Below are 26387 nucleotides of genomic sequence, written 5' to 3'. Positions count from 1 at the left end.
TGCTATGTATGGTATGTAAGTTATTGACATTACAGGAATCTGAGTTAAGGGTCTCCAGGGGCGTTCTGTACTATTTTTGTAATTTCTCTGTAAGTCTAAAATCATTTCAAAGTTAAATGCTTTAAAAAGAACTTTCTTAGTCTTGCACATGCATCTCCTGTCTTTTGATGCTCAGAAATACAGTGGAGTATTATTGTTTCTTTTTTAAAATCTTTTAAATTTATTAATTTATTAATTAATTAATTTAATTTTTAGCTGCATTGGGTCTTTGTTGCTGTGCGCGGACTTTCCCTAGTTGCGGCGAGCGGGGGCTACTCTTGGTTGCGGTGCGTGGGCTTCTCATTGCCGTGGCTTCTCTTGTTGCGGAGCACGGGCTTCTCATTGCCGTGGCTTCTCTTGTTGCGGAGCACGGGCTTCAGTAGTTGTGGCTCGCGGGCTCTAGAGCGCAAGCTAAGTAGTTGTGGCGCATGGGCTTATTTGCTTCACAGCATATGGGATCTTCCCGGACCAGGGCTTGAACCTGTGTCCCCTGCATTGGTAGGCGGATTCTTAACCACTGTGCCACCAGGGAAGTCCTAATGTTTCTTTTAATTTTTCTTTCTTCTCTCTTTTAAACTTTGGGTGTGGTAATGAGAAAACTCTGAAATCCATGGAGTGGCTGGTCTTGGGACTAACCTCAACTAACTAGATGGGTTGGTTAATTTAAATAGTTAAGAAAGCACTCATACCCATAACTGCGCTTCACAAACCTAGCAAATCAAAAATTTTAAATGTAGAACATTCATTTCAGATTGTCACCATTTACAGATAGGAAACTGGAGATCCAGTGAGGGAGAGTCCCTTGTCCAACGTCACATAAGCAGTTATCAAAAGATCCTGAGAACTCCAGTGTTCTTCCAATCATTTCAGTCTTTTTTCCTGTGGTGAAGAAGGAGATGGAGAAAACATCATTTCCGCTTATTGTGTTTTGTTTTTGATCTTTGCAGCATTCGTTTAATTCTAAGAGAAGAAACATACTGCTCAAAAATATGGAATGCGTCATGAATTTTCGTGTCATCCGTGTGCGGGAGCCATGCTAGTCTTCTCTGTATCTTTCCAATTTTAGAATATGTGCTGTCGAAGCAAGCACTGGGCTATTGTTTTACTAAACCAAAAGTATCCAGTGCTTATCACGTCAGACTGTCCCACGTGACATTGGGATGCCCTGTTTTCAACCTTTCGTGTTTCTCCTTCACTTTCTGTTACTTCAAAAGGGGGGAAAAGTCAACTTTCCCTTTCCTAATCTCTCCCTCATTTATTGTTTCATGACATTGTGTTTAGATGAAGACTTTAATTAAGGTTTCATATTTAGTTCTCTGATAGTCATTTGGGCTATTAATTTTGAAAAGGAGGAAGAGAGGCAGGGTGTTTTTATTTTTAGACCACATTATCTAACTTAGTGATACTAAGCTTTGTTTAATCACCAAGAGTCAGAACACTGAGCTGTCTCTACTCCCTCGTCCATCCTTTTCTCCAAACCCTGCATTGCTGAGTTAGCTAGCCAGAATCGGGGATTGTAACGGGCTGTGGATCATGTATATCTTCACTGCATGAAACTCTTTGATGTCTGATGCTGTTATAGATATACTCATTAGTACAAAGTCCTGGCCAGCTAGGGAGGTACCTGTCACAGATTAACTGAAAATATTGCAGTAGCAGCTCAGCCTTGTTATAGGTCAAATACAGTTTTGTAAAAGAATTTGGAATCTAATCCAATGAATTTAAAATGTTGTTTTATGGAAGCATAGCTCAAGATCATTTCTCTCTCCCCCTTGCAGACAAGGCTGCAATTGACTACCTGGTAAGAAAGGACTTGTGATATGGCCAGGGATGTATTCTTCAACCACAGTTTGGTACCATTAAGATGGACCCTTTGTCACAGGAACCCCATTTAGTACGAGAGGTCTAAATATCTGAAGTTTGAGAACTGTCTACTATATGTCAACTCTTTTGTGTGGAAGAAGCTCTTTACATGTTAGGGAAATAGATGTCTGATCTTACTTGATCATATAACACTTCTCTCATGTCACATAGCTGTATGAAGTCATTATAAATATTGTTTTATTCTTCACGTTTTTGTGAAATGTGGATACAAGGTACTTCTGTGCATCTGGAAATAGCAATTAGTTCTTCTAGGAACATGACTTTATTCATAGAACATCATTTACTCACTGCTGTTTTTGCCCTTACAGATTAGGTTTCTGATTGTAAAGTCCCCAAGTTTGCCTTGTTTTCCTCTATCTCAGCCGGCCGCTTGATTGTTGACCTACAGGGGTATATATTCCAGAGGAATTTTAGCCATCTGTTGTTTCCTCATTATCTCTAAACAATCTTCATTTTTTTTTCTGTATTTCCTCCACTGTGTAATCAGTCTTTGGTTTCTTAAATTTATGGGGGTTTTTTTTGTGTGTGTGGTACGCGGGCCTCTCACTGTTGTGGCCTCTCCCATTGCGGAGCACAGGCTCCGGACGCGCAGGCTCAGCGGCCATGGCTCACGGGCCCAGCCGCTCCGCGGCATGTGGGATCTTCCCGGACCGGGGCACGAACCCGCGTCCCCTGCATCGGCAGGCGGACTCTGAACCACTGCGCCACCAGGGAAGTCCCAAATTTATGGGTTTTGTTGCTGTTGCTGTCTAATCCAGATTTGCAACCCTGCTTAGGTTTTCAGTGTTTTTTTTTTCTGTGCCTTCAGTTCTCACCACAGGGTCAAGTTTTACTGCTAGACGTAATGAGAAGTTTAACTCATGCTTCTTCCTGTCTTTCTTGATACTGTTTTCTTAAAAGTCAGTAAACGATTCCATTTGGTCTACGACCTTTTGTTTTGTAAATCATCTCCACTATTTGGACTTAACCATGTTGTCTAGAGTTGGAGTAAATTATTTTTCCAGTATTATTCCTGATGAGCTTGTATAATATGGCTTAGTGTCATGTCAAACTCTGTTACTTACTGAAGTAGATGTGACAATACGATCCATCGGTTTTTGCGGCTGTTGCTTGGTCATAGGCATGTCAATGTATGCTTTCAATTGGACTTATTTTTCTATTGTAAATGGACATATTTTTTGTTGCTTTTGAAACTCAGATTTTTATTTACCCACTGGGAATTTGTAGAAAAGAGATTAGCCTTTTGTTCCTACACATGTTCTTGTGGGTAGACAGTGAAGGCAGTTTCCACACTGAAAACCATCCAACAGCTTGAAAACATAGTCACAGTGATATAACTGTGTTAAATATGGCAAATTTCCTGAACTAAGTAAGAGATGTCCTATGTGTCAGCCATGATCTGCCAGCTAACTAGGTAGTACTAAGGTTCTAAATTCTGTCTCTAGGATGCAGAAATGCAAACAGAAAACCTTTTTCTCTGTGACTTTAAACTCTTAACCCATCTTTTATATGTGTCTAGGTACATTGAGTAGGCAGCATGATAGTATCAATCATCTCTTACTCCATTCCAAATACATTTTGGAGACTATATTTTTAAGATGACATTGTTTTAAGATCACATTGTCATATTGCCTAAAAATTGTTCATCCTATTTATGAAAAAATAGTAACCCTGAAGTATCCGTTTGAGAACGTTGAATATGTTTAAGAACTCTGTGTGGTTTTAAAACATTTGCTAAATACCTATCCCAGAAGTTGTTTTTCTGTTGTTAATGTTTATATTTATCACACACTTTATTCAATGAACTTAAATCTTTTCCAACTTTTATAAAACATAATCTCTAGAGGTGGTTTTTTTTTTGCCATTTCCTGGTTATTTTGCTTTTTCTATTAGCTGGGAAAGCATTCTATATAGAAACAAATTCAATCTTAACTTACTTCCAAGTAACTGAAAAAAAATTTTTAATTGTCCATTTTTATTCTGCTAGTACCCCACTAGAGGAAGGATTTTTTCCAGCTTTAGTGAGATTTAATTGACATATAACATTGTGTACGTTTAAGGTGTACAGCGTGATGATTTGATACAAGTATATATTGGGAAATGATTACCACAATAAGGTTAGTTAACACCTCTATCACCTCACATAATTACTCTTTTTGTGGTAAGAACAATTTAAGACTTACTGTCTTAAGCAACTGTCAAGTATATAATACAGTTTTGTTCACTATAGTCACAATGCTGTATCTTAGATTACCATAACATATTCACCTTATAACTGGAAGTTTGTACCCTTTGACCACATCTCCCCATTTTCCCCACCCCCAGTCCCTGGTAACCTCCATTCTACTGTGTTTCTATGAGTTTAGCTTTTTTACATTCCTCATATCAGTGAAATTGTACAGTATTTGTCTTTCTGTGTCTGGCCTTCAAGGTACATGCATATTGCCAGAAAAGGCAGGATTTCCTTCTTTCTCATGGCTGAATAATATTCCATTGTATATATTTTGGAATATTGTCTTATTTTTCATAGAGGCCTTAGAGGTAGTCTTGATAAATGCCTCTTTCTTGGGTGAACAACAGATGTAACCATGGAAATGCTTGATGTGAAGCATGGTATCAGCAAGTGGCATAAACGTAGAAAATGCTGACTTGTAATAACAGCTCTAACCAAGGCTCCTTGTGTGGCCTTGAGGAAGTCATGAGAATCCTACCTACCTCTGTTTCTCTTCATACAAGAGCAAGCAGCAGTACTCAATTTGCAGGACTATTGCTTGTGGTTTACTACAAGGATTTTATAAATGTCAGGGGTCATTTAATGCTGAAAGTCCTGTTAAATCCATTAAGAGTTCTGTCTATATACATTCAATTCCCCAAAGAAATGATTCATTCAACAAACATTTATTGAAAACTATTACTCGTTAGGCACAGGGCTGAGTACTGCACAGAATACAAAGTTATGGAAGATAGGGTCCCTGCCTGACCTTTTAGTATGAAGCTGCTTGTGTTATGTGCCATAAGCCAGGTACAAACGAACCACTAAAAGAGTCCAAGGGGGGAGGGAGGGCTGGGATTACATCCAGCTGTGGTGGTTAAAGAAGTAGTCATGGGAGAAGTACCGTGTGAGATATTCTTGGAAGGAGAGACAGGAAGACATTCCAGGCAGAAAGGATAACCTAAGCAAAGACAGAGGGGAAAAAACTGTAGTGTGGATTTGGGGAGTTGAGTGTTAAGTCAGCCTGGCTGAAGCATAGAGCTTGTGTTGGTAGAGGAGTAGCCTTAAAAGGAAGTGAGGAGCTTGAACTTGATTTTGTAGCTCTGAGGAATCTGAACAATTTTGAGTAGAGAAATGGCATCATCAGCCTATGCAAGATGAATGGATAGAGCAAAAGAGACTGGCCACAGGGGGACCTCTTAGAAAGCTGCTGTTGAAGCTTAGAAAGCTTCATAGTGAAGGTATGAAATGATAAGAATTTGAATTAGGGGTGGCAGTGGGAAGGAGAAGCCAGTGATGGAGTTGAGATGCTGCTCAAGTCAACATGGTTAAGTAAGAGGGGGTTGGTTGAAATACTACTTCCACCTACTGCTATTGTGTTCACCTTAATATCCAATTTCATTGAATTTGAAATGAAGATTTGTCATACTTTTTTTGGTTTCACATTAGATGGTGTCTTGTTCACCACCACAGCTTCTGTGCCTAGCACACATAGTACATATTGGGAGCTTGAAAAGTGTTCACTGAATGAAACATTGAGCTTGTTGAATCGCTTTGACAGAGGGAGAACCAATATGGGCTCCCCTGCAAGGTGCCTAGTCATCTCTCCACCTGCATCTGTACTTCTACTCCCAGTTCAGTTTTTACCTAAATATGAATGAAAATTGTATACACCCATGTGCCAACTTTCCTCACTCAACCACATTTTAACCTAGATTTCATGGCCTACAGATTGCTGATTTTTGTGAATTTAATTCTGTCCCTTAGCATTATAGAAATGTTCATTGGCCAAACGCCTTGGATACTCTCCGAATTTAGCATTTGAGTGTTTTTACCCTCTGTGGATTTTTTAAAAACTTACTGAATGGCCACTGTTACATATTATTTTAAAGTAATTAGTGTGATAATCTAGTAATATTCAAGCATCATTTTCTGCCTTAAAATGTTTGAAATTGAATTTTACAGCAAGTGGCTAGCTTGCAAATAAAGGTATTCTTGGAAGCATGATTAGCACTAATAAGGTCATCCTGAGTCAAGTACCAGGTCATAATCTGCAGAAAAGGGTTTTGTGTAAAAGGTGACTGCCTAATCCAATAAAAATATATATTTAAAGTTTAATCAATAATGATTGCTTCGAATGTACAGTGATATTTAAAAAGTCTGAAGAGTTTGAGCATAGAAAGGCAAAGAAAAATTCTTAGAGAGAGAGCCTGTGCATTGACCTTTTAAAATAAACTTACCTAGCAATCTGCTTTTTAAAAGAAATGGGAAAGTGATAAGAAATGGGAAACTAATTTCAAGATGGAATTTTAAAAAAGGATTTCTAGGCTTATGAGCTATACCTTGGTATTTGTGCAGTCAGCTCAATCTCTTATACCTTCTCCATCTTCATCTGCATTTGGTATAGTGATTTCTGTTTTTCAGGACAGACATCCTGAGGCCTTGGGTGCAATCCTTAGTAATCGAGATGTGATTCAGGTTTGGGCAACTGACTGTACTTCAAAAATAAGAAAAGTACCTGGACCATTTTAGAAAAATGTTTCAACAGAGAAGGAAACTTAAAATGGTTTTAAGTATTTAGCAGCATTCAGCTGATGTCATTAATAGTTTACAATAATATCCATAATTGTGACTTGCATATTTTAATAGGCAACTGACAGCTAAGACAAAACCAAGACCCTCTTTCACTCTTCCCAAATTCTCAAGGCCTCACTCCGGTGGCACATGACATTTATTCCATCTATGAAATATTACTGATAAAATGTATTTAATCATATTTCACTATTCCTCCCCCAAATCTCCTATTCTCCCACTAGAGAAACACTTAAGGGAAAAAATGACATTACTTCCATGCCGGAGATTGTAGAGAAAAAAGAAGAAATTCGGAGACACCTATTTGAGAAAAGCTTTTCATTCTGAAATACTTCATCTCCAATAATAATGTATTTGAAGCAAAACCAGAATGAAAGTGTAATGAATAAAATAACATACTAATGAAGGGGGGTGGTGATAGAGAAAGTGAGACTCTGCCAGAGAGAGAATTATTTGTGCCATTTTTATCACACATTATAAACTCCTTGGCTTTCCTTGAAGCAAAAATGAAGAGCTGTGATTAATTATGGCTCAGAGACGTCTCATTCTCCCCATCAAATTTCTCCTCCTCCTCAGTAGCACCTCCAGACCCCTAGTTTAGTCACCTTTGATTTCTACCCCACTGTTTTCCTTTGATTTCTATCCCATAATGTCAAGTGCTAGAGCCCCTCTCAGCAACAGTCCTCAGGCCTCTGCAGTTGCAGAAGAGATAAGATAGGCAAACTTCTTGTGGGCAGGTTCCCTGCCCTATTCATTGTCTTCCATTAGTATCCAGCAGTCTTTTTTACAGAGAGGTGCTTATTAACCAGTGTACTTTCTTTTATCAAGTAATAAGAACAGTGTAGTTCAATACATTTTCCTCTTTACAGTGGTTGCCAGAAAGCTCAGAGCTACATTTAGGGCCCAGCTGAAGCGATTAACCTTATCTAGATTTTTGAAGTTTTTGATGTAATTATCACCACCTTCCCCATTATATCACTCTTACTCTTTAGGCCCATGATAATGGTGTTTTTGGAAGTGTGTCTTTCTTGTAAGTTGTTTCCAAGCCCTTGTGGAAGAATGTAGTTGTATACCTAGTGAGAGGGCAAGGGAAGGGGCTAATTCTATTTCTGAATTTCTTATTTACAGCTTATTAAGCTATTTGAGTGTTTTTCATTTAGACGTGTCAATGTATTGCAAGCATTATGGTATTGCAAACTGGGGGCTTCAGATTTAAATAGGCTGCCAGTGATACTCAGAAGTAAACTGAGTACTGCTGAGACTATTCTTAATCAGAAAGGAAATGATGACAAATACTTGGAACTCCTTAGCCAGGTATTTATTTTCTTCACAATGAAAAGGACAAAGTGTTGTATGGGATGTCCTGTTTCCTTACTGCATCACTGCAGGGTACAACGGATGAACTTTGTATTTGGTGCTTGCTTTGAGGTTTGGGAGTCTATCAATACTTCACCTTTTAGTTATCCATGTTGAAATGCTGTGGTCAACATTGGGTTGTTTGCTTATTTGATGTGAAAAGTATTTCCCTCCTTTGAGCTTGTCTTTTTTCCAGACATCTTTTTTGGGGGTGAGGAGAAGAGGTAGTACTTTCAAATGAGTGTGGTTTCTGCAGTGAGTAAAGGTATTAATTTATTAGAGAGCCGAGGAGAGTTTACTAGAAAATCCTTTATCTGCTTAAATTTGGGTATGTAGCAAACATTTTGAAAAACACTCTGGGGAGATTTGTAGAGCAAATGTAGGCAACATGTAATACAGAGCTCTTATATACTTACCTTTATAACTAATAGCACTACTTTGTAAACAGAAAATGAATGTGTTTTCTAGGAGTAGTAGAATAGAATCTTGAGAGGTCCAATCCTTTTTTTGTGTGACCTGGACTGGCCTTCTTTTATACGACTGCTAACATCATTACTGAGGTCAGAGATGTGGAATTAAGATATCAAAACCCCGTCTATATGACCTTTTAGAAACTGATTATTAGCGACATAAGAAAATGCTTAGTAAATAGCTAAATCTATTGTTTGATAAGACAGCCATTCCCACAGTGTTGGGAAAGTGTTGTTGGCTAACTATCAGCACCGGCTTCACCTGGGAACTTGTTAAAAATGCAAATTCTTGGGCCCTACCCAGAACTGCTGAATCAGAAACTTTGAAGGTGGATCTGACAGTCTCTGTGTTAAAAAGCCCTCCTGGTGATTCTGATGAACACTCAAGTTTGAGGACCACTGGTTTAGAGAAATCCCTAACAGTCCAAGAGAGTATCAACTAAAGATAATGTTTCTCAGTTTCAGAACTCTCAGCACTCTGTATTACTCCCTCAATGCTTTTTCCTTTTTTCCACTTTTGTTCAAATGGTGTCATTCTTGGTTTATTGTTTATACTCAGATCTGGTGGAAAGAAAATGACATCTGTTCAGGAAGACTTATATATCTTTGGGAAACTTATTTTATTTCTCTCCCTAGGGAGCACCACAGTGCTTATTAGCTAAGGCTCTGAGATGTACTGCACAAAAGAGCAGTACGTTACACTTACAGTTCTGTTACACTCAACATTTCTCAAAATTCTTTTACCACAGAGCCCTATTTTTGTGGAGCACATAGAAACTTCCCATGGAACATCTCATCACACGTAGCTGGACAAGAATAACATTGGTGTGTAAATGTGTGGAACCAAGAAGAAAAAGATTATTTTAATCATTTGTCTCTTGTAACCCTTTGGAAGGATTAGTGACTTTTTTATACCCCAAAAGGTCTATTGTAGATGTTACTAGCTGCCACAAGTGGACTTTCAAAGTTTTATATGCAGCAAGTGTGGGGACAGAAAGGGCTTATATATGTATATAACATATATAATATATATTTGTATATAATATATATTTATTATTAGTTCTTTACAATAGAAATATATATTCAATATAATATTCAGTACAATAAGAATATTCAATATATAAGTATATATGTTCCAACGTGTTTCACATTTATATGAGTCAGTCTTGGCTTCTAAGCAGTTGGGCCTGTTGAGATGAAAAATAAGAAAAATGAAAAACTGTTCAAATAGTTAGAAACAGTTTTATAATGAGATTCATTATTATTTTACCAACTTATATAAATAATATTCAAAATCTCTTTGCTATAATTAATTACTTGTTAGTATTTTAAGCACCATTAACATCTTCTCTTATAGCCTAAAGCTTGTTTTGCTTTATCCTCCTAACTTACCAGGAAAAAAATGACTTGCTTGATTTCTTTATATCCTTTTAATATGTGTTATAAATAAAATATAACAGCAGTTTTGGCAAAGTTAAAATATAAAAAGTACCAACCAAAAAATGTGACGCTCCCAACTTTTTCATATGATAGAGATTACTTTGAATGTTTTATTCATTATGACTCTAAAGTGAATTTTCATTATGTGAGATCTTAAAGTAAGAAGCTTGTGATGGTAGAGAAGTAGCCTCTTGACTAGGTAAACTGGTCTTCTAAGTAGGCACTGGCTTATTGCCAATTGTAAAGGGAGCAATAATTCCTTTCTCTTTTCAGTTATTTGCAAGGATAAGATTAAAGCTTGGATCTGCTTCTTTATCCTCTGCTCTTTCACCTACCATTCCCCCTGAGCTGTGGGAGCAGTGGCCTTGGTTTTCTAACATTGTATATAAATTCCCCCTCTAGGCACATGATAATTTATATTACTCACAAAATCAAGGATTCCTCATATAATAATGCATTATCTTCTGTGGGGAGGTAAAATGGTAAAACATAGTTTGTAATCTATTGAATTTTTTATACTTAATTCACAGCAACAATTTTAGTTCTAACTAACTAATAAAGAAAATAAATATGTTTTTTTTTTTTTTACTGATTTTACTTCCAAAGCATACTAAATTTCACTTTTTCCCTTTATTCTTTCAAAGTACTTATGAAGTATCTAGGGGCAGGAATTATTCCTAGAAAAACTGATTAACAGAATTGGAAAATAATTTAGCCATGATCTAAAGGTAATTAGAATCCAGGACACTTAAATCCCAGTTTAGCCCTCTTCCTAATAAAATACTGCATTCATATTTAGTAAAATACTGCATTCATATTAAAAATTTAGATTTATTCCTGCTTTGTCTTGGAATAAATGTGTTAGAAGTCAGAGTATGAACTGCCTGCAACCTGATTCCAAACAGCTGACTCATTTCAACATTGGATTTATTTATCATTATTATTTTCCCCATCAAATTGTCTTCAAAAGTATAAGTACCTTTTGGATTCTACACGTTCAATTGTCTAGTCACTTATATAAGATTTAGGTTCCCTACTACATCATCAGCAAATACCTAGAATATTTTGTCTTTTAAAGGCTGTGGAAAAACCTAAATGCTAAGTTAGAGTGAATAGAATTGATATGTTTACATCATGTTTATATGTTTACCTGATGCATTTACATGTTGATTTGCATTTGAAGTCTTTAGTCTTATTTTGTGAATAATGTTTACTTAACCAAAAATAAATTGACAGTATAGAAAAGAAAATAAGTAAACATAACTTGCTCACAGGCAGAGTTGAAGCATTGAAAAAGTCAAATCCTAGTTCCCAGGCCCACAAATCATCACCCCATGTTGCACCATCTCAAAGTTTATACATTCTCTGGTCATTTAAGTCAAATCCCCACTAAAACTGAGCTTTTGGTGGCGTAGTCTTTTGAGAGGTGGTATGTGTGGTGTGTGTGAATCCTTATTTGTCTGTGTTCTTTGTGGAATGAAATGCTTCAGAAGAACACTTTGTACTTCTTTGTGATAAGGTTGACCTTTTGTCATTGTTTGGGATTTTCTCTGCTTTGTCATAGTGTTGAACCTACAGCACTTAGACATTTATGGTCTGAGTAAACCTGCTTCTAAATGGCACTGCTGTGGTTTTTTTTTTTTTTTTTTTTTTAAGATTCTTCGTTTAGAGTGGTAATAATAATAGTCACAAAAGGCACACAACCGACCCTTTCATTGAGCCCCACTTCCATCTGTTCTCTATGTCCATGGGGTCTTGCAGGACTGTTACTTTTGTCAGGCCATGGTCATTTGTGCTTAAGCTCTCATAACCCGACTCCCAATTCCAGGACACTGCTTCCCCCAGACCAACTGGCAAAATTCTATCATGCAGACATTTGATAAAAAGCTGTGCTAAGAGATGAGATATATGTACTAATTGTTCTGCTTTGGTTAGGATGAAAGACTTCATAATCCGTTTAAAGCACTTTGAACAGTGCCCAGCACATGGTAAATACACAGTAAAGTTATTCAGGTGGATGTGGTGTAAAAAACATTGGACATTCAGTTATCTTGTCTTATTCGTTTTCAAGTCACCTAAGATCCCCAGGTACTTAACAAAACAGCCCACTTGGCACACATTTATCTATTAAATAGTTTCTGGACATACCTAACGGCCAGTTGGTATGCAATCTTTATTATAATCTTAGAAGGAAAATAGTGACCCAACCATTAGAAATATTTGAACGAGCTCATTCCTTAGTTTAGCACACCATGGTGTTGTGAGGCATTAGTGTACTGGTTAGGAATGTGAGCTGCAGACTCAGACCACCTGGGTTCAAATCACAGCTCTGCGACATTTGTTCTGTTACCTTGAGCGTGTCTCTTCACCTCTCTGTGCCTCAGTTCTTCAGTAAAACACTGACTTCCTAGGGTTATATTGTGAAGACTGTATGAGGTAATGCATGTAAAGCACTTTGAACAGTGTCTGGCACATGGTAAATATACTTACTATAAAGTCAGTTGTTATTATCCAGGTGGTCATGATGTGAAAAATAAATGCAAACCTGACCACAGCGTTCAATAAATCCCTCAAATGAGTTGTGTCATTATGACTACTTTCATGATATTAATGGAAAATATAATTTTACAAGGGCCTCAATGTGGTCTCTAAATGTGTGTCAACAATCATCACATGCCAAGTTACATGAGCTAATAAACCTGTAGATACAATTATTCTGTAGCCCACCCATAAATGGTCAGAATTAGTTCACATCTGAAGGGTCATTTGACCTTATACACTAGAGTCTGTAAAACATGAAACAAAACAAAAACAGTTAAATGCTCCAGTTATCTTTAGTAGAAAAATAACTGTGAAATATTGGCACACTGATGTTTTACATGGCCTAGTTTATTTTGCTGTATCACTTGATCAAATATTTTTCCAGAATGGAATTTGATTTACCTTGTATAAGAGACACATAAACTGGGCTCTTTTTTTTTTTTCAGAAAGACATGTTTTCTGAAGTTTTCTAATTTTATTCTGATATTCAGGGAAGGCACAATGAAGCTAGGGATTTGTTTTATTTTTCCTATTTTTCCCCTCACCAGAATAAGGATTCCACTAATTAAAAGGCAGTGACTAGACCTTAGAAACCTTGTTGTGCTTAATATAGAGAGTTTAAAAGAAACACTGAATCCTTACAAGTGCACTGTTCGCCCACTAACTCTTCTAGCTGCTTAAACTGACTTGCGGAGAACAATTAATAGATTTTTAAAACTAATTAACTTTCGCTGTCCTTTGCTTTACTTTGTTTTAGATATGGAGATAGGCATTCTTTGGCAGGGGTCATATTTCAACTTCTTCTCTGTAAAGATATGAGACATTTATGGTTGAGGGATTGATTTATTTTAAAACGTAAAACTTCCATTTATCATTTTATCTTCTTTAAACAACCCCATTTCTAGTTACATTGTTTGTGGATGGCCTTGTTTAGTTCTTTAAATACCAGGAACAGTTTCATCATCATCAAATATTAACTGCTCACTGAAAGCAGAAGGTGAGTTTAACAAGGTTGCTATATTTACTAAGTAAGACTGAGAGAGGATCATTTTTAAACATATTTTTTAAAAAAGTAGTCTGGGTAGTTTCATCTAGAACATTGTCAGTTTTGTTCACATCTCTGAAATACATTTTGGATGAAACTTAATATATTTGGTAAATAATCAGGCCAGGCAGAATAGATCTTTATTTTTAAAAGAGAAAGAATTTATATCAATAAATTGCTTGCTTTTATGTCAGAACAAAAACAAACAGCAACTTGGCTAAAAAAAACCCCACTTTATTTAAATACACAGTGCATTTGGAGTTTGGAGTTTTCTTTGGAGATTTGTCTGATACTCTAAAATGCCTACAGTTTTAATAACAAGTTAGCATAAAGGTTTCAGTAAGGCTTTTGGTGATAAAAATATATTTATCATTAACAAAATGTAGAGCTAGTCCATGCCTCAAAGCATTTTAATGCAGTCCATGTCACCAAGTAAACCTTTCTGCTTGGAAATTGCATATTTGGTATTAGTTTGCTAGTTGGGTAGGGTTGTGAGAAAAATGCTTATTTTAAAGAATATACTTATTTGGCTCTGGCGTTTGAAACACGATTTCTACTTATGAATGTAGCAAGACCCTGTAAATAACCATTTGGTATCATGCTTTTAAATTTCTTTATCTGAAAGAAAACTTATGTCTAGCAAAAAAAAAGAAAAAAGAAAAGGACTGATTTTTATCTCTGTGCCTCTAATTTCAAAAATGCAGAGGTAAATCAATAACTGTATCTGCCCTTTATATAACCTCTGGGTGGAGGGGTACATGGCTGGTTCTAGAGATGTAATTATTTAATTTATTTTAGCAGCATACTGAGCGTTGCAAAGATAAATTGTTACAGCTGAACAATAATCAGTGCCTTTCTCACCTTTTACTCCCCTTAAGTTTGCAAGATATTTGTCTACATTTAATTCTTTGAAATTTTCTTTTTTACTTGGAGACAGGAAATTGAACTTTGCCAGGTGGAAACCTGCAAGGTTTAATTTAAGTTTAGTGCGCAGCTAAGACCTTTAGGAATTGGAGGGATTGCCAAATACATTTCTACTTCCCAAGTTTTAGTGCTGTTAAAACTCACTTGAGACCCTTAAGTCATGGAAAACCTAAGGTAACTGGCATGGTTTCAAGGGATAGAAGTCACAGTGTAGGAAAGCCAGTTAGACAGAGAAGGCTTGAAGTTGTGATTTCAGAAGTTACCTGACTGAAGCATTCAAACAAAAGAAAGCCCCAGAAGCCATTTGGAAAGCTCTGGCAGAACTTACAACTTTGGCAAGGAGCGCTGGGAAGCTGACTGTGGGATCTTTCTTTGTAGCCATCATAGGAAAAATCTACATCTTGTTAGCTGTGCGGAGATCGAGTATGGGCAGGAATGTTCAGTGTCATTTCAACGGACGATCCGGTTCCTTGGAGTTCACTGTATGCCATGGGGCTTGCTTTGAGCTTTAGTAGGAGGGAGTTGAATTAATCAGTATTTTCATAACGATTCTCTAACGAGATATGTTAAAAGGTATTTTTATGGAAAAAAAAAGAGGCATGGGGCTTCCCTGGTGGCGCAGTGGTTGAGAGTCCGCCTGCCGATGCAGGGGACAGGTTCGTGCCCCGGTCCGGGAGGATCCCACATGCCGTGGAGCGGCTGGGCCCGTGAGCCATGGCCGCTGAGCCTGCGCGTCCGGAGCCTGTGCTCCGCAATGGGAGAGACCAGAGCAGTGAGAGGCCCGCGTACCACAAAAAAAAAAAAAAAGAGGCATGGTTTCTGCGATTGAACTGTGTTTCAGTTAACAAAAGTCAGCAGGTTTCTTTACTCTAGGACATGTGAGAGGGAACCTTTACTATGCTCCGGTGGACTGTTAATCTCCAAGAGGGGAATAGAGGGTACCATTCCTTACAAGTATTTCACCAGGAAGCTCAGTTTCTGAGGCTCCTCTCTTGGGAATAGTGGTCTGTGGTACACAGAGTGAAGGATCTCTAAGAGCCTTTCCAGCCTTAGTATTTAATGTTTCTATGACACGTTGTCTATAATATATAAGCTTCCCCAGTGAAGTACAATTTCATTCTCTCTGACCTTACTAATTCTGACTCTTTGATAATTCCAACAAAGGAGACTGCAACCTTAATAAAAAAAATTAATTCAGGATTGTGTCTAGTAACTGATTCCTAAATGTTCACCATTGCCACTTTTGTGATATGCCTGTTCTGTCATGTGGGGCTGTCATGGATTGCCATTTTTGCTGAATATATTATTTTGTTCATTAGAATTAACCATGCCCCTCTACATCTCCCTCTCTTTTAATATGAGTAATCAAGGGTTGACTGAAAAAGACATCTATGCAAATAATGGCTATTCATGCCATTTTTTGCAGGTTTTGAATATGTATCTGCATCGATCTTATGTGTGCATGTAGAAACAATACTTAAGCAGATGTTTTCCTGGGCTTTAATGGATGACTTTTGCTTGAATTTAAGTATACCACCGACAGGACTGAAGAAATTAAGGTTAACCTGCCCTCCTCTCCCTCCCTCCACTAACAAAAACCTTAAAAACATAAAAGCCTCATCTTCCTGTAATAATTCTTATGTTCAAATAATGTATACGAATTTAGAGTCAGGAGTTCCGGCAATGGTGGTCACTCACCACGCCCTCCCCTATCTCAGTTTAAAGGAGGAGCTCCGGCAGGCAGGCATCAAAGTCATTTGAATATACAGTTGCGCCACGGTGATTGGGAAAGTGGACTGGCTGACTGCGTAGGGAGCCGTGCGGAGCTTTTGGTGGGAGGAGCCAGGGAATAAAATATTGCTTTCTCCAACAGTCAACTTCCTTAAATTCCTTGCAGCTGGTCAGGTAAGCTGGGGCTGAGAGTGCCTTCTGCTTTGCTCCGGGCAACTGAAGGCCTAGTAGAGCCTGGGCTGATTCCATAGAGGGGGCTGCTTATGACCTTAAGGTAACGGGAAGAAAATGGGTTTTTGAGGATTTGACTTTATTTAGCTCAACTCACAAGGGTGGATAATAGATAGGGAGAGGGTTGCCGGATAATATTTTGTATGGGGCATACTTTTCCTAAAAAATTAGTCCTTGTTCATTTGAAATTCAAATTTGATTGGGAGTCCTGTGTTTTCATTTGATAAATCTGGCAACCCTAGATAGGAGCCCAGGCAGAAACCCTAGCTGGGAAGAAAGGGTGCAAGCAGCCGGCATCCTTTTTGTCCTGGTTCCAAATCGCTGTGGTTAGTGACTGGACGGGGTGTCCGGAGAAGGAAGCCGCGGGAACCCTGAGAGCCAGAGATTTGACTGCCTAAGGGCCAAGGGAGAGACCCCTTTATGTTGTTTTGTAACAAAGCCTATGTAGTAAGTAGCTTCTTGAAGTTGCATGATTTTGTGTATTTGATTTCTTGGAGTAACAAATTCAATGTCATTCTTTTTTTCTTTCCTTTTTTTCTGTATTTTATGACATTTTACGTTGGCAGCCATCAGCTACTTTAAAGACAGCGTCCGTGAATACTTAGCATCGGAAACGCCTTCTGACTTTTGGTAACTCGGCACCAGTGTGCTTCAATTGTCTTTGGGTTTTAATTTGATTCTGGTTGGCTGTTTTGTAAACAGAGATCATACATTCCTGAGGAGCATATTACTGAACAGATATCCAGTTAATATTTTTCTCAAGCAGTTGAAGGTATTTGATTTGACTAGAGGGGAAAAATTGGGGGGTGGGCAGGAAGCAGATCCGGGGTATTGGGGAGGCAGGCTTGGTTTCACCATGACCAGCAACTATGATTTTTGGTGTTATTTGTTCTTCAAAAAAATTTCAAGCTAATGATTATTTGAAAATGTTTAATGTGAATGCAGCTGAACATGGGTCTTAAAGCACAGCGGGGACATTTTTCTTCTAAGAAGTCAGCATACGCAATAGAGATGCACAAGAAGGCTCCACTCAATGTGATTATCCTGAAGCCTTGTATTCCACCTTTGTCTCAGTAGCTTCAGCGAATTTGACTTGCAGCTGGTTAGAGAAATGCAGGGTGGGGATGGAGCAGTTGGAGAAGGCAGTTTATTCTAAGCTGACCCTAGAAATGCAGTGCTCCCCTTGGGCAGGCCCAGGTGCTGATTAAATATGAATCTGCTGCAGGTTCCTTTATTCTGCTCTGTGGGCCCCTATACCCTGGGGGTTCTTGTGACCACAGACCCCTGGGAATTAGACCAGGGTTTGTGTCTGTGCCTCATGGGTTCCTAACATTTCTGATTCAGTTACACTGAATTACCAGGATTTTTCAGCCATGATGATCACACACACCCCAGCGTATATATTCATAGAAAAAAATTGTTACGAATTAGCTATTTTCTGGACCTGAATAGAATAACGGTTCATTTGCAACAGAAAACCAGGAACAGCCTCAGTTATATGTTGCCTCTTGTTCTCTTCTTGGAGGAAGAAGAAAGAACTTAGGAAAGGAAATGGCAAGAGAAGCAATTAGGCCTCTAAGGCCGACTTAGTGTGATGCCCTATAAAATTATTCTCACAAAGTTTATTCATTCATTCAGCAAACTTTTATGGAGTGGTCACTATTCACCAGGCACAGAAACAGCCCTGGAGGTTCAAAGATGAGGAAGATATAGTCCTGCTTTTAGACAAACTGAAAGTGGAATGGGGAGATAGGCATGCAAACAATGTATCAATGTACACAGTGATAAGTGCTATGATAAAAGGGAGTACAGGATGCGCCTGGAGACACAAAAGAGGGAGAGGGAAGTGGGGGTGGGGTGGGGAGAGGGGTTCAGGAAGATCTTTACAGAGAGTCATTTGAACTGAAAATCCATATTGGGTAGTGAGAGTCTGCAAACTTGGCTTCTGTCCTTACTGAGCTGCTTGTTATTTAGGACAAGCCATCTCATCAATTTGGCCTTCACTTTCTCTGTAAGATAAAAGTGCACAGATGTTCCTTAAAATCCGGTTCAGCCCTAAATGTTCCGATTCTGGTAATCAGGTTATCTTAGCGGGCTGCTGCAGAGAACAATGGTGTGATTGCTGAGCCTACTCCTCCCTTCATCTTTTGGAGGTCGCCATCTGAAACATTTCTTGAGGCAGATAGGCGAGAAAATTCTTCTGCCCTCCTTCCAGCTTCTTACCTATTTAGACTTGGTGTCTGGTTTGCACCGAAGTCATTGCCCTGTATATGTGTATATGGCATGTCAAGAAAGCAGAGTTCATGAGTTTGGGATTAGCAGATGCAAACTATATGTAGGATGGATAAACAACGAGGTCCTGCTGTACAGCACAGGGCACTATATATTCAGTATCCTGTGGTAAACCATAATGGAAAAGAGTATGAAAAAGAATGTATACATATGTATAACTCAGTCACTTTGCTGTACAGCAGAAATTAACACGACAGTGTAAATCAACTATACTTCAATAAAATAAATTTTAAAAAAGGAAAGCAGAGTTCAGCAGAGATGCAGTGCTGACTGCAATTGGGGGAGTGCTTGGCTGGCTCATTAATTTTGCCTTCAATAAACTCAGGAAATGGTTTAATAAAGACTTTTTTAAAAAGATTTTTTGTCTGCATCCCAAATTTAACTTAAAAGTTGTATGCAAGATTTTAAGGATGCTTTTTGTGCATATATATCAGTATTCATAGATGGTACAATACTGGAGGATATCCATTTTTATAAAGACAGAACTCTAAGAGGAAGAAAGTGGGAAATTTGCCGTTAGTATACTGATATCTGGCTAATACTCAGTTTATGTTCATGTTGCCTCACTTTTAGCCATTTCAGATTGTTCCTAGCCCTTAATAGGTCCGTGATGGTTGTAGGAACCAGGCAACCTACTACATATCATTTGTAATTCTAAAATTACTGTTACTTCCTCTGAGAAGCCATGTGTACGCATATGTAAGTATGTTTCAGTGGGGCAGTATAATCAAGAGGATTTTTCATTTAACACATGATCATTAAAATGAAATAATTTTTTCGTAGAAATCAAATCATCTCTTCATTGCCTTTATTTAACATTTAACTTTTAACTCTTGATAGCCTAGCAGAGCAGTGAGGTGTCTTTGAAAAGGTAATCCAGTTACCACTGTATTTGAGAGCTTTTCCCCCCATAATTCCTAATGTATTTGAAGAAGCAAGTCATTCTGCACACAGCTGTTCCTGTTAATATACTGGTGACTGACAAAGGGTAATTTTCAGCTTCCTGGGGTCCTTTTCTTATTCTGATGGATGGTAGAGCTTTCTCTCATGAACATAAAAAAGTACACTTCACAGGGGTTTTCTACCACCAAGTGCCTGGGAAGTCTCGTCTCTGACAGACTCTCACTCTCATACCTCCCAAGACTTAGGTGGGATTTGAATCTCTACAATGCTACTTTTCTCTTTCAGTCAAGTACTCTTTGTGCTCATTTGTGAAAAGCCTGAAGGTAGGAAGAAGGAAATAGATTGAATTTTAGAGGTTTTATGAATGCTCTGCAACTTTTTCCTTTGTCTGTCATCAACTTTTTGATGCCAATGTATTTCAGAAATTTCATTGGTCATTTATTCCCCTGCTGCTTTTTGGGTGCTTTTTCAAAGAGAGTAGATGGGAAAGGGGAGCGGGAAGCTTCATAGATATAGTGGTGCTTATTTCAGCAGAGAATCACTTTCCCATTGAATCGCCTTGCTATTTTCTTGACTCCGTATCACCGTGAAAAACCCAATGAGAATGATGTGTTTTTTAAGGCCGAAGGAAATGGAAAAGGAGTGGAATTGAGGCGAGCCTAAATGAGCTTGCACTCTAACCTCTTCCATGCTTTAATTTTGTGTGTCTGTGGAGGGGAGGGAGAGAGGTTTACACGTCTTGACCGGCCTTAGCTGCTGTTTTTAGGATAGAGCCAGCTCTACCAGTGGATGGCAATTTTCACGGGTACGACATTTAGAGGCGTTTATGACATGGTCTCCTACTTTGCACTGAGCACATGGCAACTCTGAACCTGTGGGTCTAGAAGGAGGGCTTGGACAACGTTGACTTGGCTTGGGAAACACAATGGGTGATTTTTTTCAGCCCAAGATAGTTTCTGGGCTGTTATAGACCTGATGTGATAGGGAGTCCTGTGGCCCATTCAAGAGTGCTTAGCAGGCCTCAGGAAAACATTGGAACCTTTCTACTCCATAGTCGCTGGTTTTCCAAAGGACAAAAACAATAAGTGATTACATACTGTGCTGGGCAGATCCCTCCTCAGCCTCCACCCCGTCCCATTCATACATGCTTACCAAAGCCTTAATCCCCTCCAAGGACTAAAAGCAAACGTTAGCAAAGGTCAAGAGCAAAGTTTGCCACCATCTCCCCAACTCCAATTAAAGTATTTTGGCCTATAATTAAGTTTGGGCCTCTTGAAGAATGAATACAGGGGAGATTTGTTATCACCAAGTGTTGTGCATATAAATATATTATCCTGAATCCTAAAGTCGTTTTGAAAAAACTTGAGGGGCTTGGCTTTCTTTTGAAATACTGTGTTCCACAGATAACATTGATGTTAAGTTATTTGTTCTCATCTATTGTTTGGATAGGAAATGCAGGGTTTTTTTTTTTTCTTTATAAGCTTTCTTTACCATAAGAAGCAGTCTCTGGTAAGGTAGTGTTGCTGTGCATTTGCACTGTTATAGAATTAAATTATGGATTCTGTCCTTCAAAAGAGAATGCTTTATAAATCAAGTAAAATCTCATAACTAAGATGAATAAGTTTTAAAAAATCTTATGCTGCCTCATATTCCATACTTTAGTTTTATAGCCTAACTTGATGTAATTTTTAAAGTGTAATTTTTTTTCTATTTCTGTGTACCATTTTTGATTTGTAAAAATGTCATTAGTTTCCCAAGAAAAAGCTTAAGAAAAGTTATTATATATAAAGCACAGTAACATAACAGCACAAAGGCAGGTAGCAATTCTTTACCTGTAGATTGGCAGGAAATGTGCCACATACACCATGTTCTCTCACTCCCTTCCATTCTCCTCTCCTCTCTGATTACATTCGGTGTAAATGACGTCAAAACTCTAAACTGTAACAAATGGCAAAAATCCTAAGGTATTCCTTTTCCTTTTTTTTTTTTTTAAACTGATCTATTGTTTGGAATTCCTGAATGTAAGAGAGAGTCCTCATCTAATTTTGGGGGCGCAAGGAGTGGGTTACAAATTGTGTTCTGTTTAAATGTTTATGGTTGTGTTTGCCACTTGTCTGGGAAAGCTATCAAGGTGGGTTTGCGATCCTAAGGCAGTCCTGCTCAGCAGGTGCCTGGTTTCTTTTTTCAGGGCTGCTATGCAACTGTCCCAAAGCCTGGGAATTGGAGCAATGGTCCTAAATGCTAGTAGGCAGCAAGAGGAGAGATAGTCTAAGGAGAAGGAAGGTCAGGACTAAGTTGTTCAGACCCGGTTAGGGGGCAGGATTTCCAAATGCAGCTGCAGTTAGTGATAAAAAGACCTGAAATTCAGAAGAGGGGTCAGAGGTAGAGAGAGAGATTTAAGATCTGAGCAATTGCAGTGAGAGATGAAATTTTACCAGCATTTCATTTCTCCAGGGGAAAGAGATTAAGGAGGAGAGCAGAGGATTTAGGACTGTACCTTGGGGAAATCTTTAACGTTAGGGTGTGGGAGGAAAAGAGAAACCCCAGAAGTATAAACTACCATGCTTGGCTCTGGAAGCCACCAAGTGTCACTACTTCCCCTGAGCTGTTAATTCTGAGCCAGATAATCCCAGTTATACTGGGTGGAGGGTGGAGAATCTGGGAACTAAAATCCTTGTGACTATCCTTGCTTTGATGCAGGTTGTAGTAGGTGTAAAGAGAAGCTTATGTTTTCTCTTAGGGGGGACATTACTGGGGGCAACCCTCCATTACCGCAATTTTTAGCGCATATAAGGATTTCCTTATAGTCCTTATATGTGCTAAAATTATGTAGCTGTTTCCTAGGCTACTTAATGAGTTCAGGAAGACTGGGTTCATACCACCCTCAACTCTTACTACCAATAAATTCTTCCTTTTCCAGGATTTCCAGAGAAATATAAAGGCACATTGAAACTAAGGTATTATTTGATTTTATAAATAATTTGATTAAAAATTTGATCAAATTGGAGAAACAACAGGACAAGCCTGACGGAAAACAGTAGTGGCTTCCTTGACTTCTCAAGCTTAAGTTATACTCAGCTTCCTGCCAGGGGAGGTAAAATAAAAGAGCCACCTCGTCCCACTGATCTGATATTTAAAAGATCAGTTGCAGTGCATCTGGTTTTGCTTTATAGGTAACTCTCTAAAATTTTGAAGGACACACCTTGATTCTCAGTGAAATTATAGGAATGCTTGGATAACAAGATAACTAAATATGGAGAAGTGATTACATAATCCGTTAAGGCATCATAAATAGGGAAAATTCGTAGCATGTGTTGAAAACACTTGATGAACTAACTGACTTTCTCCTGGGAATTCGGGTGGCCTAGCAACTTGTGCTCTTGGGTTCAAAAAAAAAGTTGCCTTTTTTTCCCACCCCTCCCTCCAGTAAGCTCACGCGCTATGAAGGATCTTAGCAACTGTGGGAAAAAGAATGGCTTGCAGTTGTGCTTATCTTAAAAGGATTATGGCGGACCTAGTAATCCAAATGAGAGAATCATTAGCTGCTTTGCCCAGTGCTCAAGAGTTAAACAAACACAACAGGTCACATTTGAGAATGTGATAAATACCTGTTCAGTGACATCCTTTGCTACCGCATAGTAAACATCATAATTATCAGCCATATCAGCATTTAGGTAATACCAAACGCACGCATGTTTGGTTCCACAGGACTGACATATGATCCTGTCTGGAAGTGCTTAAACCATCCATAAAACATTCGAATACCGGACACTCCCAAGTACACTTTGGTCTCAATTATCCAAGTGATCCAGGGCCAGTGCCCCTGGAATCTACAGAACAGCATAGCCCCAAGGTAGAGATTTATTCTTTGATTAACAAAATATCAGTGGATTTCAGGATGTTTCTCACATTGTATGGATTCAGGAAAAAACTTTAGAGCCAAAATTATCCAGAATAATGGATCTAAAAGTTTAAAGATACATTTATGTGTATATATGTAACATTTTCCCTCAGTTTTCCTGATTGTATATGTAGATCCACACCCTAAATCATATTTAACATGCATGATGTATCATGTTGGGAAAATTTTATATAAATCTGTAATGTTATGATGATAACCTATTCCTAATGTTTTATATTTTAAACATAAGTTGATGCGTATCAAAGTAGAGCAGAGCAAAGTGGCTAAGAGAATAAGTTCTGGAATCAGACTAACTGGGTTTTAGTTCTGGTTTTGTCATGTTAGCTGTGCAAGCTTCTCTCAGTCTCAGTTTCCTCACCTGGAAGATGAAGATTATGAGAGTATCAGTCTTAGGGGCCTTGTATGAAGACTGAATGCATTCATTCAAGTAAAGTACTTATGACATATACATAAGTACATCACATATGCTAAGAGATTAATAAACTTTTCTTATTTTCTTAGCCACACCAGATTTTTAGAAATATTCATATAAATTCATCTAATCCTTCATTTTCAGGGTCGGTGTGCTAGAGAGAACTGCAAGTACCTTCACCCTCCTCCGCATTTAAAGACGCAGCTGGAAATTAATGGACGGAACAATCTGATTCAACAAAAGACTGCCGCAGCCATGTTCGCCCAGCAGATGCAGTTTATGTTCCAAAATGGTCAAATGCCATCACTTGTAAGTCACAGTGCTGCTTTTTTCAAAATTGCATATGTATGTTATTTTTTAAGGATATATATCTACATTGGAATAACCTTGCAGGGTCTTTGGGAAGTTTGTCACTAAAGGATTGAGGATGCAAGCTGATAGGTAATTGACAGGGAAGTTAGTCATCAAAGGATTGAGGATGCAGGCTGATAGGTAATTGACAGGGAAGTTAGTCATCAAAGGATTGAGGATGCAGGCTGATAGGTAATTGACACTACAAAGCTGCCCTGCATGTGAAGGGAGCAATCAGGTGCGTTGGATTTAAAACCTGGGTTGCAGGAACCATGAATGTAGTTTATAGAAGAATATTAATAAAGGAGCAGGGACATTTTAAGAGGAGGAAGAGGTTTGATTATTATTACATATAACCCTTTTAATTTTAGGATATTAATTCAAACAAATTTCCTTGCTCTTTGATGGTAGTTTTGTTGTTACTTTTTAATAGACTTTTTATTTTAAAATAATTTTAGATTTAAAGAAAAGTTGCAAAGATAGTACAGAGAGTTCCCATATTACCCCTCACCTGGTTTCTCCCACTGTTAATATCTTATATTTCCATGGTATATTTGTCAAAACTAAGGAACTGACATTTACACATTACTATTAACTAAACTCCAGACTTTATTCAGACTTCACCAGATTTTCCATTAGTGTACCCTTTCTGTTCCAGTGTCCAATCCAGGATACCACAGTGCATTTATTTGAATCCTGTCTCCCCTCTCTCCTCTGGTCTGCGACCATTTCTCAGTCTTTCCCTGTTTCCCATGACCCTGACAGTCTTGAGGAATACTGGCCAGGTAGTTGATGGGGGTTTTAACTTAATCTAGCCACAGTTTCCCTTTGCTGAAATTAATAATATTTTGGCGTCATTCTAGACCAATGTCTAGTATTTGTGTGGATCAGTGAGTTTAAATGGATCACCTAAAAAGTAATTTTGTCCTACGGAGAATTCATCTTGTCCTGATACCTTAAAATATCAAGTTGTAGGTTGGTCTTAGAGTTTTAAGGGGGAATTGAAAACTGTCCCTGTCTACTGAGTTCTTCCAGGTCTCAAATTTAGTTCCATGGTGTCTCATTCTAATTCCAGCTGGCCTACTTCCTTTTAATCATTATCCGGATACTAATTTGAAAGGCTTATGTTTTCTTTTTTGTAACCCACTTCATTGGTGACTATATAATGAACACACTGAAAACTGAAAGATGTTTATAGTATTTAGATGCAACAAAAATGTGGGAATAGGTCAATCTGCTCTCAGCAAAGTGTATCTCATTAGAAAGTTGTTTCTCAGAATTCAAGGATATCTGTATAGATAGGGCACCCCTTAATTGGTACCTCTTTATAGATAATACAAAAAACAGGTGCTTGAGGCATTGACAAGTCACTAAAATTTCGTACCATGATACTCTTTCCAGAATGTCTAGAAAATTTTAAGTAGAATAAATAGATTTCATGTTTTACACTATTCATTTGCCAAAAACATTTGCCTTGGAATTCAGTGCTGATTAATTACATTGATAAATTTGTTCCCAGAAGGTAACCCTGGAGTTCCTCTTTGATCTTTAGTAATACTTTACATGGTTGAACTCCTTCAAACTCTGTCCTTAGCTTTCAAACACTGAAGTATTTCAGTTTGTCCTTACTCCTGAAGGGATAAGGAAGAGAAAGTGTTCTAGATACTGAGAATAGTATGAACAAAGCCACAGAGAAATGAATATGCTTGGTGAGTCCAGAAAATGTGAGTAGATGGGGAATAAAGCAAGGGAGACTTCTACCCACCATTACTACTCTTGGCCTCTTGTGGGATGTCCCAATTTCAGACTGAGCAAAGAATAGGAGCCAGATTTTATCACACACCTGAGCCCAGCATTTCCTACACAGCTGGAGCATATATTTTTTCATAGGTCAAGGGACATCAGTCAACTACCCTATTTCAGGGAATCAGAGAACAAGGGCCTGGGGTAAAACAGGGGTAAAGACAGAAGGCAGACTATTCATTCATCTTCCCTTCAGCCTCCAGTCAAGTATCTCCATGCCAAGTCTCAACCCTTCATGC

General features: G+C 38.2%; 1 protein-coding gene across 3 annotated transcripts in view; it reads left to right on the top strand.

The window, feature by feature from the left end:
• Positions 1-26387, top strand: part of MBNL3 (muscleblind like splicing regulator 3) — a gene marked incomplete at both ends in the record, with an annotated part of 62567 nt that overhangs the window by 12945 nt on the left and 23235 nt on the right. For all 3 annotated transcript variants that reach the window (XM_079727224.1, XM_079727225.1, XM_079727223.1), the window contains one exon: positions 24139-24303. In XM_079727224.1, coding sequence (XP_079583350.1) covers positions 24139-24303 — 165 coding nt within the window. The remainder of the gene's footprint in view (positions 1-24138; positions 24304-26387) is intronic.

This window comes from Hyperoodon ampullatus, assembly GCF_949752795.1.
Source record: "Hyperoodon ampullatus genome assembly, chromosome: X".
NCBI classification, from domain to species: domain Eukaryota; kingdom Metazoa; phylum Chordata; class Mammalia; order Artiodactyla; family Ziphiidae; genus Hyperoodon; species Hyperoodon ampullatus.
The sequence above is the reverse complement of the archived record's forward strand: the minus strand, read 5'-3'. Positions and strand labels throughout refer to the sequence as shown.